Below are 18,736 nucleotides of genomic sequence, written 5' to 3'. Positions count from 1 at the left end.
AAGCGCCAATGAGGAGGTGTTTTACCCGAGCAGGGCATGCAATGCAAGAGAGAACTCACTAATTAGCAGAATTTGCCAGTCTTCCCAAAGTGAGATTTTTGGCCAGTGCATCATGTTTATTGGGTGATGATGTGTGTACTGTACAGGGTGGGACAGTGAGGAAACAAGACACGCCCATTTGTGGTGATCTTTTGGCCTGCCCTGCAGTGCATATCTGAGCCCTAACCTTCTGAGCCCACATATCTGAGCCCTAACCTTTATACACTGCTCAAAGGGAATAAAATGTTCCCTTAATTCTTTAGGCTTTCTTTGAGCAGTACTTCTATACTCAAATAAAAAAATAAATAAATAAGGGACCATTTTGTTCCCTTCATTTCTTTGAGCAGTATACATACTAAATTGTCAATCAGCCTTGCAGCCCATGGGCCCCAGCCAGGTAGTCAAAGGCCCCCAGGGCACTGACACCATTGTTCCATGGATTAAAGTCTGCAGCTAAGAGGTCTCTTGGCCTCATGGATGTGAAATATTAATACATTTATGTTGATTGAGGGAGGAGTAACTTACGTATTCTCAGAATGCAGGCAGTGGGTACCATTTAGGTTCAATAGCTATATGATATGGATGGTGGTGGCTATTATGTAGTTCGTAACAAGCTCCCTAAGTTAAACTCTAGGTATAACAGTGGTTCTCAAAGTGGGATCCAGGGACCCCTGGGGGTCCTTGAAGTGGTTCCAGGGGTTCCCCTGCTAAATTCTGTGAAATTGCAAGTGTGGTTGCACTGACCCCAGGAATCCTCTGGGAAATGAATTCCGTCCCACATGAAGAAGAATTTATGTTACATGTGATTTCACTCCTGTCTTTCCACACTAAATTAGGAACAAAGACCTTTAAGCTCTGTACCTCAGAAAGGGAAGGGTACAAATGGTTCAGTTTTTTGCTCACTCTCAAGAGTTATGGGGGGCCGTAGTCGTGGTGGTCCTTGTTGAAATTAAAAAGGTTTGAGAAACCATATTGCTCTTGAACATACCCCCAACTGCACCTGCAGCCCGCAAGCGCCAATGAGGAGGTGTTTTACCCGAGCAGGGCATGCAATGCAAGAGAGAACTCACTAATTAGCAGAATTTGCCAGTCTTCCCAAAGTGAGATTTTTGGCCAGTGCATCATGTTTATTGGGTGATGATGTGTGTACTGTACAGGGTGGGACAGTGAGGAAACAAGACACGCCCATTTGTGGTGATCTTTTGGCCTGCCCTGCAGTGCTGTGCTGTTCTGGGCTGTGCTGGGCTGCCTGGGTTAGCGGCATCAGCTGAGGCAAGAGCCAGAGAGGAGAGCCAGGAAGCTACTGTGCACAGCATCTTCCCTGGGGAAGGGAAGGGAGGTCGTGGGCAACCATTCGGGATTAATTAATCATATCCACTGTTTGTCAGTGGACGCCGGTGTAATGTTTTGACAGCTTCCTCAATCAAATGATCTGCTAACCTCCCCGTTAGCCACAGCTGAGCTCTAACTAGGTAGGTAACACTGGAACACAGGCTGACTCTGCTAATGTTAGCCTAACTAGCCGAAATATCGAGATTGTGCCAGGCAGTTAGTGTGTCGTCTACATTATTTTATGCCTAAACGTGGATTTATTTGTTACTGGAAAGAGCCATTTAACTTGACCACATAATATAACAATGTTTAGTTGACTTAGTTCATGATGCGGACAGCAAACGTTGATGCTAACTTCAGTTGAGCCTCTGCTAATTTAACTAGCATCCAGAAAAGAGTTGTTAGCTTGCCAAAATAGTTTAGTCACCCGTAGCTAGGCAAAGCATGCTTGTCAAACAAGTCCAGTAGAAGAAAATTTGCTACCAGGTTGAGCAGTTGGTAAATCTACAACCAGATAAACTTGCTGTTATAAATTGACTAAAATAAGAGAAGGTACATTGGAAGCACTATACTTCCTTGCCTCTGGGGCAGGGAAAGGATAGTAGTGAAAGTGAAATAGGGGATGTAGGTGAGTTGAAATCTTGCTATTTCTACTCTGTGGGTGAAAGGTAGCCAGTTCACCTCCCCTGGACAAGATATGAAATTCTGCATTGGGCAGTTACTGTAGATTAGAACATAAACGCTTTGCCCTCCCTCAACACCTATTGCTGAGGTAGCCTACTCTTAAAGCTTCTCTATGCAGACAAGAAATATAGAAAAAAAGCTTTAAATAGGTGGTATTGATTTGTTGTTGGATTTCCTTTAATAACACTTGGTGTTGTGACTTATGTTTTACTTTCTACAGTGTAGATGCCTTGGCGGAGATGAGTGTGAAGGCCTTTGAGCTGGTCCCCGCGGTGGAGCGAGACCTCCTGATGGGTGACAAGGCTCGCATCAATATAGAGTGTATCGAGTGCTGTGGCAAGCACCTGTACGTGGGCACAAACGACTGCTTCATCCACCACTTCCTCCTAGACGAGGTCACCTCCTCAAAGGGGAGACTGGCTTATGCTGCTCAGAAGCTGCTGCACAAGTACTTGGGCCTGAAGAAACCGGTCACTGAGTTGCGTGCCGCTTCAGCTTTGGAGCGTCTCATAGTCCTCTGTGATGGAATAGTGTTCCTCGTTGATATGGTGACGTTGGAGATGGTGCCCTCTGCGGCGGGGGGCGGGGCAAAGATCAAAGGTGTGGCAACGTTCTGCATGAATGAGAACCCAGTGAACGGAGACCCGTTCTGTGTGGAGATGGGTGTGATTTCATCCAGGCGGCGGACAGTGCAGATCTACATGGTCTATGAGGACCGGGTTCAGCTGGTGAAGGAGGTGACCACACCTGAGCAACCCTGTGCCATCAGTCTCGACGGTTACTTCCTGTGCCTGGCTCTCGCTACACAATACATGATCCTTAACTACAGCACAGGAGCCTCGCAAGATCTCTTCCCTTACAACAGTGAGGAAAGGAGGCCAATTGTCAAAAGGATTGGCAGGGAGGAGTTCCTCTTGGCTGCACCTGGTGGTCTTGGTGAGTTACTTCAAAAACATGTTGGGCTTGTTCAGATGTTAGTTGGGATTTGATCACATGTAAAAAAAAAAAAGAAAAAAAGCAAATGTTAGTAAGCGGTTAGGCTACCACAAGTTGCCAGAACAGCTTCACTGCACCTTGGCATATATTGTACAAGTCTCTGGAACTCTAGTGAAGGGATCATGGAACGCTATAGACCAGGGGTCCTCAAATACAAATCTTGAAGGTCCACAAATATTTTTTTGAAACAGGCCCGGGTCCGGGGAAAAAAGAAAACAATTACATAAATATATATATATATATATATATATATATATATATATATTTTTAAATATATTTATATTCACTTATTTTTATTATGTCGGTCAATCTTAAATAGTAGGCTAAGATACAAAAAAGTACCAACCAGGGGTTGACACCATTATTGTTCATCTTACATAATTAGGGATCCCTTTATTATTTTTTTACAATGGCTGATGTGTTTATTATTATTATTTTTTTAGTAGTTTGTTGATACAGTAATAACCTCGCCCACCAGGCTTCATGCAGTAATGGTCTTTTCCCGTTTCTTTCTTTATTAAAAGGGTCCTTAAATTATGACTTCACTGTCATCTGGGCTGGGGACTCCTCCAAAATCATTTGGGGGCCTTACTTGATTGAAGAGAAACAACCCATTAAAGCAAGGAGAACAGAATGTTCAATGGAGCAGAGATATTTTGCGCAAGTGCTCTGGTTTCTTTTAACAAACTTAACAAAACTTCGAATAATTTATGCTTGTGTCGCAACGTGAATATCGATTTGAAAACAAGGTGTCGGCGCGTCAGAGACAGGGGAGCACACACTGAACGCGGACGGCTGCGCAGCGTCACATCGTGGTATCGACGCACGTTAAAGTGCCGCACGGTAACCCCAACTGGATGCGGCGCGCTGCCACACAGCACATCCATTTCCCCCGGTGGGGAGAACCATGGGAGAACAACATCCATGCAGAAAGAGAGGCAGCCATCACGGGCCGTGGCACGTCGCGACAAACTCTGGAGATAAGATTACAATCCTGCAAACGTATTCACGTTGATGATGTTTTGCGTGAATGAAACCCCACTGATTTATAACTAGTTGCATTGTTGGTGGCTGAAGCTTCTTATTATAACTCTATGGCTGAAGCTACTGCTGTTGCTTGCTGCTCCGAAAACTTCCGCGGTCTGTAGCAACAGCCTATCAGCGCATCGTTGTCAAAGACATGACAGCCCATAATACTTTGTTGCCTGGCATCAGCCAATCAGCACGTCGTTGTCTCTCTCTCTCTCGCTCGCTCTCTCTCTTTCACACACTCAGCGCATGCAATGAAAGTGAATGAATACGAGAAGTGGAAACAAAAACGTGGAGATGTTTTTCCACTTTTTTTCTTCTTTTTTTTTTTTACTATAATTCGTCCTGGGTCCGGTTGGCGGTGCCTCGCGGTCCGGACATGGACCGCGGTCCGCCTATTGAGGACCCCTGCTATAGACCATATCACCGAGTCCATCTTGGATTGCGTCACCACATGGGGTGACAACTCGTCTGAGTCTGCTGCCTGCATTACAAACCATTGTAAACAATGGAGTGATGATCCCAAAATATGAGTTCTGTTCCACCCATTTCTTTTGACCAAATTGACAAATGGGCAGATGACAACTTCAACATCCCCAAAAGGGATGACTGTGTACAGTACAAAGACTTGCTACAGTACAAAGACTTGCTACAGTATCTGAGTGTGTAGTGACGGCGGAGCAAGCACTGCACAGATGGCAAGTCTTTGTACACAGTAAAGTTGCAACCTAACTTACCTTGAATATTGTGGTCTGATGGACATCGGTATCGGCCAATATCAAAAATCGGCAGGTATCATATAAAACCGGCCGAATCGGTGACCGGCAGGTCACTGACATAAATATCGGTTTTATGCCAATTGTGTCTATGGCACTGCACAGCATGATGCTCTGGTCCTGTGACTAAAGTAAACATTAGCAAGTAGCAGCCAGTCTACTTGATGGCAGCCTACAGAATACAGATGGTGCTGGTTACCTTTGCAATGTAAGGATATATTCCATAATCCTGTGTCAATGTCGTCTCCAAAAAGGAGAAAAAAAGCATGTGTCACCTGCTTTCCTCCTGCCTAGTCTAGATGGTCTTATTAGACTGGATATTGTGATTTTTCTTTCTTTCTTCTTAGCTAAAGAAATCGGTATCGGTTTTGGCAGGTCAGACCTTCATAAAACCGGCGGATCGGTATCGGCCAAGAATTTTGCAATCGGTCCATCTCTAGGATGTACCCTTCAATCCAGTTACTGTAGCCCTTATGGGGATGTTGACGTTGTCATCTGCCAATTTATCAAATTGGTCAAAAGAATTTGGTGGAACATAACTCCTATTTTGGGACCAAAGCTTCATTGTTTACAAAGGTTTGTAATGCAGGCTCTGACGTGTTGCCCACAGATATAAAAGCTAGATACCTCATCCATGGCTTTAGTTCTTTGGCGCGACTGGTAAAACAGGACTGGTGGAAGTGCGTAACTGTGGAAGTCACTCTGCCCCCTGCAGTTGGAAAGAGGTCTGATTGGTCTACCTAGCATTCATCCTTGAGAATTCCGGAAGCTTGCCAGTCCTCTTTCTACAACGCCCCAGAGCAGAGGAGGCGTCTACCTTTCTATGTCTGTGGTGTTGCCACCCCATGTGGCGACGCAGTCCAATATGGCCGTGGTGTGAATATGGTCTAAGCTAAGATATTCCCTCATTTGGTGTTTTGACGATGGTGGTGGAGAGTGCCAACACGTCGGCACACTATCTCCCAACACCACTGTAAGGATGAAACAGGGTAAGGGTAGAGAACATGTACAAAAAGGTATTAATACTTTTTAGTGTTTACCTTCTGTACATAGTCTAACTTTGAAATCCTGTAACTTTGACCTCTTCAATTGGGTCATGAATTATGCTGTCACTACCGTATATTGCTTTAAGCACCATGATTGCACTCACAATGTCTATTTGAGTTCTAAAATACAATATCCTTTATAGTACTATACTTAACATAGACTGATGGCAACTATGCCAAGGAAGGACCCCCAAAGAGAGCCATAGCCGCTGGCTGCGTCCCCCTATTGCGAAATATATATATTATATATTTTTTTAAAAGTGATCGGTTATTTTATAAATACTGAAAATTCTGTACAAAAATAACATGCCCAAAATAGGAACGCCAGGTTGACAGTAACTGGCACAATAATCTTTTGTACTGAATTTGAATCGATCTACTCTACTGTATAATTTGTTTCCTTCATTTTCCTCTCCTTTCCAAATTGGCCCTCGAGGCGGCCACCGATTTGAAAACCTGTGGGCTAGTGAAAATTGTCATTCCAAAATACGTTATCTTCATACACAACTCACAAAAACATTATCCTTTTCTCAACCCCCCATATACACCATCAGGAATGTTTGCCAATGCAGAGGGAGTGTCCCAGCGTGCCCCTGTGAACTGGGCAGAGAGTGTGATCGGTGCAGCTGTGTGCTTTCCTTACGTGGTGGCCCTAGATGAAGGCTTCATCACCGTGCACAGCATGCTGGATCAGCAGTTGAAACAGACACTCTCATTCAGGGATGGACACATTCTACAAGACTTTGAAGGTATCCTCACACATTTTGTACTTCCTAATTACTGTGGAAGGGCCATTTGAAATTTCAAATTGGTATGTTTCCCCTTGACAGCACTGTGCTCTTTCTGATTTTCCAAGACAAATTAATCTTAAATTTGAAACCATAAACCATAAATAATGGCGCTTCCTCTGGTAGGCCTTCCATTAGTAGTATTTAATTTAATCCTGAGCCACAAAACAAGAGATTACATTTCTCATTTGGGTCCCGGGCTGAAAATAAATCACCCTGGTCGTCCCTAAATTATTTACTCTTACATTGTAACGGATCTGTTTCTGTTCATGTTAACATGAGCACATTGATCTCTTTTTGCCCTTTTTGTCCATCCAACAGAAAGATCCATGGCTTGGATAGGAACGTATGTGTAAATGGAGAGAGAGAGAGAGAGAGAGAGAGAGAGAGAGAGAGAGAGAGAGAGAGAGAGAGAGAGAGAGAGAGAGAGAGAGAGAGAGAGAGAGAGAGAGAGAGAGAGAGAGAGAGAGAGAGAGAGAGAGAGAGAGAGAGAGAGAGAGAGAGAGAGAGAGAGAGAGAGAGAGAGAGAGGTGGTTTGACCTGTGCATTGTTCTGCATGTGTGTTTTAGGGAAGGTGATTCTGGCTTCCACTAAGGCGGTGTACATTTTAGTGCCTCTGCCTCTGGAAAGACAGATCCAGGACCTGCTGGCCAGTCACAGAGTGGAGGAAGCACTTACCCTCACAGAGGGAGCCCAGAGAAACATTCCCAAAGACAAGTTCCAGGTATAGATTGGCATAATATGTGCTACTGTAAGCACAAGCACACCGACGATCCTTTTGTTGTGTTAATACATGAATTATATAATAATACATATTTTAATGTTGTCTCCGCCAGGCCGAAGGCATGGCCGAAACCGTTTTGCACCGTGTGTACATGCGTGTGTATGTCTGTGAACAGCTAAAATGTGTTTTTTTATATATTTATTTTGTCCAAACATCACATAGATCTGTACACATTATGTCAGTAGTCATGTAATCAAGATGGCTTTGGCTCCTTCCAAATGTTTGTATTCCATTCTGATTGGCAAATATTGAACATTGTTGGCCCACAATAACCTAACCAACTTGTTGGAGACCTGTGTTCCGAGGAGCATTTTTTCCTATTTATTTTTTGTTTCGTTTTGATGTTACGTTATGTTTATATCTATTTGTGCATGTATATAATATATCTCTGCTGTGAGCAGAAACCACCCAACTCCAAAATGTTAACATTTTAACATTATAAATAGGACTTTTGTTATTTACTGTTATCTGTTCATTTACTTTTACAGATTTTGCACAAAAGAATCCTCCAGCAGGCTGGCTTCATACAGTTTGGCCAACTTCAATTTTTAGAAGCAAAAGAACACTTTAGGTAAGGGTTTGAATCAGTGTATGGTTATTTTAGTTTTCTATTCTACTTTATTCTGTTCTGTAATTAAGATTTTCATTATCACAACGGTTCTTTGGAATGCCTTAATTACCTCAACTAGTCTGTAAACTCTCTCAACTTCTCTCTGCTGATCAGATCTTGGATAGCTCAATTTGAAATGGCTGCTGAATATGAAATAATATATACAGTTTACAGACTCAGTCACCCCATTTATTCCTAGATTATTGCTATTATTATTATTTCCCACTCCCTCTCCCCCCTCATACTAACTAAATGGTTGTCTGTCCTTTTTCTGTTTTCATGTTTGTATTGTTGGTAGTGGTAATGGTGTAAATGTCTATATGTACTTGTTTTGTTCCTTGTTTTTGTCAGAGCTGCAGGACATTATGTACTGAAACCAAATACCACCAACCTGGTTGTATGGCAATAAAAGTAACTTGAACTTGATTAGATCAGTCCAAGTGGTTTGGATCTTTTTTACTCTTAGAAAATAATAATTAAAATAAATCTTGTGTACTGTATCACAACATATTATTAATAACTCAAAAATATTAAGTAATTAGGCCCTCCCTTTCTTATTTTCAGGAAGGGTCAGTTGGATGTGCGGGAGCTGATATCTCTCTACCCATTGCTGCTGCCAGCCTCGACCTCCTTCACACGCTGTCACCCTCCCCTTCATGAGTTTGCCGATCTCAACCACTTGGCTCAGGGGGACCAGGAGAAAGTACTACGATGCAAAAAGTTCCTCATCACATACTTGGGAGAGGTAAACCAAATCGAAAAGTACTGTATTTACACTTCTGATGTAACTCGCTTTGTAGAACATAAATATCGTCGTTGTCGGGTGGAAACCTTGTATGTCCAAGACCGTTCTTTGTATTTATCATTTTAAAAATGAACTAAACTAGTGAAAATAGCAGAGCACACAACGCCTCGCGGTGCAAGGCGTTGTGTGCTTGTAGATTGGCTGTTTTCACTACTTTTGTGCGACAGCCATATATGATGAAGCAGGGCTTTACTTACAAATTTGAAACTTGGAGATACGAGGTTTCTGCTCGACAGTGACGATATCTTGCTGTAGGTGCATAATTGTGAATTTGCACATTGAATATACTGTATGTTCACAGTTCTGTCCGTATCTGCATTCCCAGGTTCGGAGCACAGAGGTGGCCAATGGCTGCATTGAGGATGTTGACACTGCACTGTTGAAGCTCTATGCTGAGCAGGACCACGAGAGCCTACTGGACTTGTTGGCTTCCGACAATGCCTGTCTGCTTGCAGATAGCGCCCCCTGGCTGGAAAAATATCACAAGTGGGTATTGCAATTTGCAACTGCTACTTATGGTCTAAGATCGGGCCATTCATTGCTGTCTCAGCTAAGCCGTAATGCCGAAGGCCAGAGATGATATGTTCGCCCTTGTCCGTCCGTATAGCGCCACCAGATTTCTGCAAAACACATTTTTTTAAATGACTCCTACAGATTATGTTATAAACTTCAAGAAGATCTGTGTCAGATTTTTTAAATGTCATTCTGGTTGGCTACGATTGGCTTCCAAGGTGTGCAAGAGTGACCTGTTTTGATCAAAATGCCACAAATCATGTCCGATTGCCGTGCAACTTTTCTTGCACACTCGCAAATCATTGTGGCGCTACAACAGCCCATTTCATGTTAATTCTTGAACTATACTGTAGGTTATACAATCAAAACCTTCTTTTCCCAGGATTCCTTGACATTGCAAGCATATAGGCCCTGGCCATTTGTGCCATATTACATATTATGCCATTACACATTTCAAAACAAACCTTTTGCTACCACTACTATAGATTCCTTCCAAAACTCACACAAATTGGTACACATTATCTCTTGAGTTTATGGAATCAAGATGTAAAAGTCTACTTTTTCAGATCCCATTCCAATTGGCTATGACTGCCTTATAAAGTTTGCGGGACCTGGTTAGGGAACCCGGCCTGACGGAGACCTGTGCTCGTTTTCTGTTTTCACTTAATCAGGTTTTGAATTTATAATAAAATTAAATTAAATAGATCATGAGAAAGATAGTATTTTTAACTTGCAATTTCTTTCTCCATTCTAGATATTTTGCACTTGGACTCCTCTATCATTATAATGGACAGGACTCGGCAGCACTACAGGTATAAAAGGAAATGGTATCGTCTTAACAGGTCCTACAAAATCTGCAGTACCAATGTGACATTCTGTAATGACTTCTCCCTCTAGATGTGGATACGTGTAGTAGATGGAGAACTGCAGGACACCACAAGATCAGACTTGTATGAGTATATTGTGGACTTCCTTAGCTTCTGTGCAAATCTGGACTTTGTCTGGAAGTATGCAGACTGGGCCCTGCAGAAAGACCCCACGGTATGTAACTCAACACCTGAATGCATTTTGAAAATGTCATTCTAATTAAAAAGGGAGGGATTATCACTGTTCCTTTTAGATTGTCTTTTTTGCATCCTAAAATATGACACATGCAAATGTGCAAGTCAGTTTCACATGTGCCTGCCTTGCACTAGTATTCAGACCCTTGAATTATCACATCTTATTCAATTACAAAGAAATGTTAGCATGACCTTTTATTTAAAGACTACAAATGTATTTAAGATTACGTTATTGTGACCGTAGGTCACTATTTAGTCTGAAAACATCCACCTCATGCTCTTCTGACATCACAATGATGTTGCAAATGAATGGCCAAGACAGAATTCATTTGCACTGTCAGTGCAAATGTTCTGACATCACAATGACATTGGGCTGGCTGTCATCTTCTCCCTCTTGCTGACGTTGGCCTAGGCAGGGTTTGAATCACTCACCGTCCGGACTAGGACAATGCCACAACAATACCTAGAGAGCTCTGCCAAAAACTGGATTGTATGGGAGGGTGGCAAGAATGAAGCCTCAAAAAGAAAATTACTCATGGGTTAGGTTTCAAAGCATTATTTGTGGTGCAAACCTAATGCTGCCCATGCTTCATGAAATGCCATACCTTCAGTGTCGTATGGGAGGCTTTTCAGCAGCATAGAACTTTGCATCTTGTTTAAATGAAATCAAGAATGAGTGGAGCAAAACAGATGAAAATAAATCTAAAGAAACTGACGCTTGGGCTAGCGTTCACTATTCAGAAGGACAATGATCCCAAGCACAAGGCCAAAGCAACATTTGAGTGCCGTGATTCAAGAGCAAAAAGTTGAATGTCCTACAGTGGCCTGGCCCCAGGCAAAGTCCCCTGATTGCAATCCCATTGAAAATCTGTGGCACTATTAGAAAACGGCAGTCCACAAAGTGGCATCTTCACCAAAGAAGAATGAACAATTATAACAGCCAAACTGTACAAAGCTGGTACATAAGTAATGTGAAAAGACTACCAAATATTCATCTATGGAGTTTTGAGTATGCAAGCAGCACATTTAAATGTCCTTTAACTAGAGATGTTACCGATCAATCGGCAATGGATCGGATCGGGCCGATCAAAGCGTGATCGGCGATAATCGGTGGTTTAGATCAAAAGGTAAATTCACCGATCCAATCGGATCAGTGCATCCGATCAACCAGCCGTTCAGTATGCCCACTTGAGGCCATTTTGGGGTATTGATTTCCACAGTGCTGAAGGAATAATTAGTTACTGCTATGATAATAAATACATAGTAATGCTGGTAAATAACTATAAGGCAAATATATAAATGAATTCATGAGTGAATTAATTAATTAAAGTTAAAACATTAACATTTAGAAAATATAAATAATATATAAATAATAACTTGATCGGATCGGTGATTGATCGGTATCGGGTGATCAAACTTTTGTGATCGGTGCTCGGTGATCGGTTCCAAAAGACCTGATCGGACCATCCCTACCTTTAACATATCTAAAGTTCTAAACTGCTCATTTCAACTTTGAAAATGTACTGTTGGAGCATGAGTTTGCAATAAATAAAAATGCCAATTGGAGGGGTACCTGGTGGCTCAGCACAGATCACATGCACCTTAAGAGTGCAAAGACCCAGATTCGACTCTGACCCTAGTCTTGTCTCGCTTGTCTCCTCTCTCTGCCCTAGTCTTTCCTGTCTCTCTAAACTTACATAAAATGGCAGCAAAAAAGTAATACTTGTAAGACAGAATTTTAAACGGTCAAGCTGTATGACACGTTAAAACAAGAGTGTTAGCCTGATTATGCTTTTGTTTCTATTGTGTCTCAGATAGGTGTCCAGATCTTCACCAAGAGACCTGTCAGTGAGAACCAGTCAGGTGAGCTGAACCCTGATGACGTCATCACTTACCTGGGGAAGCACAGCCTGGCCCTGCTGCTCTACTTGGAATACCTGGTGCTCGAAAGACGGTTACAGGTATAGGAAACAGACACTTAACACTGTGCTGGACATGTATCTGATGCAGTCTGTTAGTCAGAAATCTGTTTGGATTCAAAACTTTATGAATGTTAATAAAACGTTCTCTCCATCTTTCTGGCTGTAGAAGGAGAAGTTCCACACACACCTGGCTGTGTTGTATCTTGACAGGGTCTTGTCACTCATGTCCCAGTCTCCAGCACCTGAGCAGCAGGTGACTAGGGCCAGAGAACAACTGCAGGCTCTGCTCAGGGAGTCAAATCTTTACCGTGTACAATTGCTCTTGGGTGAGACGACTGTCTTTATAAATGGCTAAAGATCTGAAGACAAATGCGTACATTTTGGACCAAGGTCCGATGATGTCCTGGAGATCTTAGTGCAGGTGTTCAGCCTGATTGTTTCTTGTTCCCTCTGTTCTGTTTAGGTAAGCTGGAGAACTCCCAACAGCTGCTGCTAGAGCGCGCAACACTACATGGAAAACAGGAAGAGCACAATAAGGCGCTGCAGATCTTGGTGCATCAGCTCAAGGACTTCCACTCAGCTGAGGCTTACTGTATATGGGCCGCTACTTCTAAAGACTCTAATTACCGACAACACTTGTTTCACCTCCTGTTGGGGGTCTATCTAGACAGAAACCTTGATGGAACCTCCAAGATAACTGGTGGTGGTGGAGAGCTGGAGATGGCTGCAGTGGATCTGCTGAACCGCCATGGGGAGGTGTTTGATGCGGTCCAGGTACTAAGCATGCTACCTGAGGGCTGGTCACTGCAGCTTTTGAAGCCTTTTTTGGGTCGTGCTGTTCGGGCCAGTATGCATACCTGCCGGACCTCCCAGATTGCCTTGGGGCTTGCACGCTCTGAAAACCTTCAGCTACAACATGACAGGGTGAGCACAACTCATTTATGATGTGACTAATTGAAATGGATGACCTTTATCTAACCCTTCTATCCTATGGATTTTCAGATTTTGTTATAGCTTGATTATTTCGTGACCTTTTTGTAGGATTATTAATCAGTCAGTCACTTAATTTCCAAGGTTATTTTTATTGTTTAACCTTCCGTTTTCTCTATGTGAATGCAACATAAATGTATTTAGTAGCCAGTCCCTTCACTCATCACTGTCCTGTAGCAATTAGCAATAATACACAAGGCCATAGTATATTATGCATGTAATCATGATATACCACAGCTTTGTGTATTATAGCTTAATACAAAGGTCTTCAACAGGGGGTCCGGGACCCCTAGGGGGTCCTCAGAGTTACTACAGGGGGTCCTCCAAATCTTTGTGTGATAGAAGCTTTTTTTTCCATCTCCTTTTTATATTAACCGCTTGAACCCTAGTGTTCATATTCTGAGAACTTTACCCAAAAATAGCAGATCTACAAGCTCACAACGCGCGTTGTGACTTGTAGATCGACTATTTTTGGCAAGAGGTTTGGTGTAGAGGGGGAAAAGAGCAGACTAAGTACAGAGTGAAAGGTCAAGTTTATTAAGTATTGACGGTTCAAGTGGTTAAATATCTGAAAACACAAATTTACATGAATCCAAAATAAACTGATGACTGTGCTGTCAAACAATGAAACTATATGGAATCTATGATAAGGTTGTGGGGGTCCCTGCTTCATCTCTCTCAACTAAGGGGTGACGGGTCCTTGGCCTGAAAACATTTAAGACCCTTGCTTAATAGATGGATATAGCTGATATAACGGCCTCACATTTTTATTGCCTTTAGAAGCCAGTGATTTCCAACAAGACCGTTTTAACCTCAAATAGTTGCTCCATCTAGAGTACCAGTAGGTTACCTTGATTACACAACAGAGACCCTAAAGTCATTCCAGACAGTGCGGAATTCCAGATCATCCATGTTATAAAGAATTAGCAAAATGTAAAAATAAAACGACTTAAAAGATGTTTTCGTTTAAATTAATATTTAGTCAATTAAATGATGATAATATTATGAATCAACTGAATATAATGTTTTCTAATATGCCATTTCTCCCAGCTGAAAGAGCGGAAAAATCCAGTGTTTGTGTCAGAAAAGAAGGGCTGTCACCTGTGCCACAACACCTTCAGTGAACCTGACGTGGTATGTCTGCCAGGTGGAGTGCCTGTCCACACACACTGTGCTGCCCAAAGAGTGCGAGACTCTCCCACCAAGAGACTGTTAACCAATAGCAGCAACCATACATGAGACTCCATCTACTAAAGCCGCAGTGAGGTTTGGCTGTGATTGGAAGTGCAACACACAAGTCTGTGACACGTTATGTTTGTGGTGGTTGAGGATTATGGAGCTCACAAAAAGCACAGAACGCCCATTACCCTGGCGAATAGAAGCAACCATGGAGGTCACTGTGTGTGTGTGTGTGTGTGCGTGCGTGTGTGTGTGTGTTAAGGCTGGGACGATATGAAAATTTGTGACAATATCGTAAATCGCGATTATCGTAAATCACGATTTCTTTTATCGCGATAATCAAAATCCATCATCCTGGGGCGGAACATTTGCCAACAAATAGCAGATCTACAAGCTCACAACGCTTGTAGATCAGCTATTTTTTGGCAAAGACATTTCATATCCACGGCTTTCCAACGCCCTATAGTGCATTGCGCAGACGTTGTACCGAGCTTCCGGCGCCGCAGCCGAGTGTGATTTACAAGCTCACAACGGGTTGCATCTGCAACGCGACGTGAGCTTGTATGTCTGCTGTTAAACCGGAAGTGTGGTCCAAATAATCTCCAGTAAACTCCCGCGGAAACAGGTGGATAGACTGAAAAAAAGACTGAATCAAGTACGTACAGTATATTATAAGTACCTTTTAACAATTATGGAGAGTTTAAGCGGTACCGGATATGCAGCTCGTCAAATAAAAGGTGAATTGACCCCAGTGCATGATGGAGGACGATATCACGATAAATTAAATCTCCACAATACAATTATTGTGAGTGTTTTTTATCACGATAAACAATTATTGTGAGTGTTTTTTTATCACGATAAACGATAATATCGCGTATCGTCCCATCCCTAGTGTGTGTGTGATGAGCTATTTATTCCAGTGCCGCTCTCTCATACACCCCTTTCACACTGTGATGTAACAAACATAAATAATTTGCTGCACCTAATCTGCATTCATAGTGAAAAGTATGTCTGAAATAAGGCTTTTGCTAAGCTGTCCTTTTCTGTGCTGGTATCTTTCATAATTTGATCATAGATGTTCTGTTTACAGTAACATGTATTCTGTCCCAAGGACAAGGACATCGGAAATACACATTTTCTTAACAAAACTACATAATATATTGTTTTCTGTCAAGGTGACTTGTTCACATTGTCTTGTCATGCCTTGCCCAATACATAAAACAAATCTGGATTAATTATGAAATGCATCTAAGACTCAAGTTAACATCATTCATCATGAAACTTATGTTTCTGTCTGTCAATTTCAGATCGGTGTCACTCTTCAGCCTAGTTTACACTTTGTAATTCAACAGTGTTGCTTGAAATGAACTGATTCACAAGTGAAAAACAATTTATCACAAAGTTTAATTTAGGCTTATTACAGTACATTACTCTGTTTCTATACTCTCTCTACAGGCCATGCTTTCTTAAAGCATTTATAAGCCCCACAGTGTCGTGCAAGAAAAGCTGATCTACAAGCTCACAACGTGTTGCATCGTGATGCAATATGAGCTTGAAGATCTGTTGTTTTTTAACTTCTGCACCCAGAACATGCCCTAAATGGGGAAGCCATGTTAAAAGTGGTTCAGAAATAATGCACTCGGTAGAGTGCAGACCTCCGCCAAGGCCTAAAAATCTCACTGGTTTGCTTGTTTTGAAAGTGATGGTGGAAGGAGAGGTCATTGGGTTACAAAAACTACAGGTTACAGTATGTGTCCTCTTGGGAAAATTGTGCACAGCAAAGTTAATTGCAATCTAGCTATTACTTTTTGAGATTTGGTGGTCAGACACTAATGGACAGGTACGAACGTAACAAAGTGAAAATGAAATGAGTCCTGCTATTTATGGCGGACACTATAATGGGCAATCCTATAGTATATTAAATGCATTACCTCAGTCAAAACTAAGCCTTATTTGGGGTTCAGATAAAGACTAGGAAGGTTAGGATATACAGCAAAGGAAATTATCTCAACGTGTAAACACAGAAAACAAAGATGGAACTTTATGGTTGATGTTCTTTTAATGATAATGTGAAACCTGATATGAACTTACATATGAAGTTTACAGGTCTGGAAAAGTTGAAAATAACATGTTTTAAACCATATATTATAAGAGATTCTCCCAAAACACACACACACACACACACACACACACACACACACACACACACACACACACACACACACACACACACACACACACACACACACACACACACACACACACACACACTCTCACACACTCTCACACACTCACACTCTCTCTCTGTATATCTGGTTGGCTTGGACTTTTATGTTCAATGCAACCAATGCATCTTACTTGGGGATGTATCAAGAAAGTGGGATCAATATGATGCTCCTGAAAGGCGTTTTAGCACAAGCATTCTGAGAATCTTTTGGTGGAGGCCTACACTCACCATACCACTGTTATGGTTTGAAATGTGTCTGCCAACCTGTGTGGCACATCTGTATCTCTTTCTCACAGCGTTTCTCTTACTCGACTATGCTTAAGCAAAAATGCTCTAAATGTAGTCACTGTATGCCAACAAGCGGAGTATACATTCATTTAGCTTTCCATCGGTCTAGCGTAAAAGGAACGTTTCATAATATAGTTTCACAGACTACAAATTATGCTTTCATTGTTGCATTTGTTTACTGTGATTGGCTATGGTCGTACCATATCCATACTTGGGGAAAAGGGTACGTCATTTCTATTAGAATACCATATATGAATTGTCTGAAATATCTACCTACTGTAGCATGGATAACCATTTAACAATAATAGCTGTAATCATCTTTCATTAATAGCCTAAAAACTGTTGTATGATCAGGCAGTGTAGACTGGCTGATCCACAAACCAAAAACAAAGGTCACAGATAAACTTAAGGGTTACTCCTACTAATCAAATAAAGAGTACTGTTTTTGGGTAGATGCCCTCTAACTAATTCACCGAAATAATTTGATCTAATATTTGTTGTAAAAGCACAGTTCTATAAACACGATAGTTATCAACAACAAAGTTATCAACAGAAATGACCTTTCCTCTTTAGACTTGAAAGGGTGTCTGTGTGATTTATCCGTTTTGCATGATTTTCCTTTTCTTGCACAATGGTATGTCATCAGCTGTTTCCAGTCTCAGTGGTGGCACTACAGTATCTCGCACAATGGCACTCCATACAGACTTGAGTAATGGAAATGAATTGTTGAAAATAATGTTAATGCTATGCAGCTGCATGGTGAGGTGGGAAATTGAGTCTTAAAAATGTTGCTTTCCAACTCTGTGCCAATCACCCATCCCAAATTCCCTCATAAATCAGCTATCATCTCAATCTTGAAAGTATGCAGGGGTGGTCATGTCAAGTCTAAAAGTTGTGTCTATCGTCCTATTTTTTTAAGGAATGTTTGGCGAGTAAATAAGAAAAACAATGGGGAGCAAACGGTTTGTCTGCTTTGTTTGTCATTCAAACAATCTTAATCGGTCCCTATGTTTAACAATAGTTATGCAGCCCATGCTGTCCATTTTAGCCTTTTGTCAATTGTACCCATTTATAGATAGAAGTCTGCCTAAATCTGGGCACATTTCTTGGAAGGTGGTTCTCAAATTGTAGATTTACTCAACATGACAAATTCACAGCATAACAACATGGCTTAACATTCTAAATGTAGCTTGCTGAACAATCCCTCCAATAACAGCCTATCATGACTTTAAATACTTTTTCAAAGAATAAATGTGGGAAGATTAAATGTATTTTATAAATATATCTACCAGTATGTATGTATATACTGTATTTATACCTGTTTGTTGCTTTGTAAATCAATGCCAATGTGGTTGGAATGTACAAACTGTAAAGCCGTCCCATTTTAATAAACATAAACTGTATGCTAACAACCCGTAGTGTAATAATTAATAAATGTTGTGCATAACAATCCATTTCTAATCAAGATAATTTCATGAGGAGGAGAGCTGCAGTCAAAAAGTAAGGATTCATCACACAGAAGCTACCACTACTGATTGAATCATGTGCCACCTGTTAGGAACCTGTTTGTGTTTTTATGGTCAATTGACAAATCTTTAGAAGAATCTTAAAACATCTTAACACACATTTTGCCAAGGTCCCTAAGGCCTAAGCAATTCATTTCGATT

General features: G+C 41.5%; 1 protein-coding gene across 1 annotated transcript; it reads left to right on the top strand.

Moving 5' to 3' along the window:
• The first annotated feature begins 1,302 nt into the window (after positions 1-1,302).
• On the top strand, positions 1,303-18,443 carry tgfbrap1 (transforming growth factor, beta receptor associated protein 1). The gene is made up of 13 exons (XM_080729220.1): positions 1,303-1,511; positions 2,276-2,991; positions 6,457-6,651; positions 7,260-7,414; positions 7,963-8,045; positions 8,649-8,829; positions 9,215-9,375; positions 10,157-10,214; positions 10,300-10,443; positions 12,278-12,424; positions 12,552-12,711; positions 12,849-13,309; positions 14,426-18,443. Exons 2-13 carry the CDS (start codon positions 2,295-2,297, stop codon positions 14,612-14,614), a joined length of 2,631 nt encoding a protein of 876 aa, XP_080585346.1. The 5' UTR covers positions 1,303-1,511; positions 2,276-2,294; the 3' UTR covers positions 14,615-18,443.
• The last annotated feature ends 293 nt before the right edge of the window (positions 18,444-18,736 follow it).

This window comes from Nannobrachium achirus, assembly GCF_963921795.1.
Source record: "Nannobrachium achirus genome assembly, chromosome: 7".
Taxonomy (NCBI): Eukaryota; Metazoa; Chordata; class Actinopteri; order Myctophiformes; family Myctophidae; genus Nannobrachium; species Nannobrachium achirus.
The sequence above is the reverse complement of the archived record's forward strand: the minus strand, read 5'-3'. Positions and strand labels throughout refer to the sequence as shown.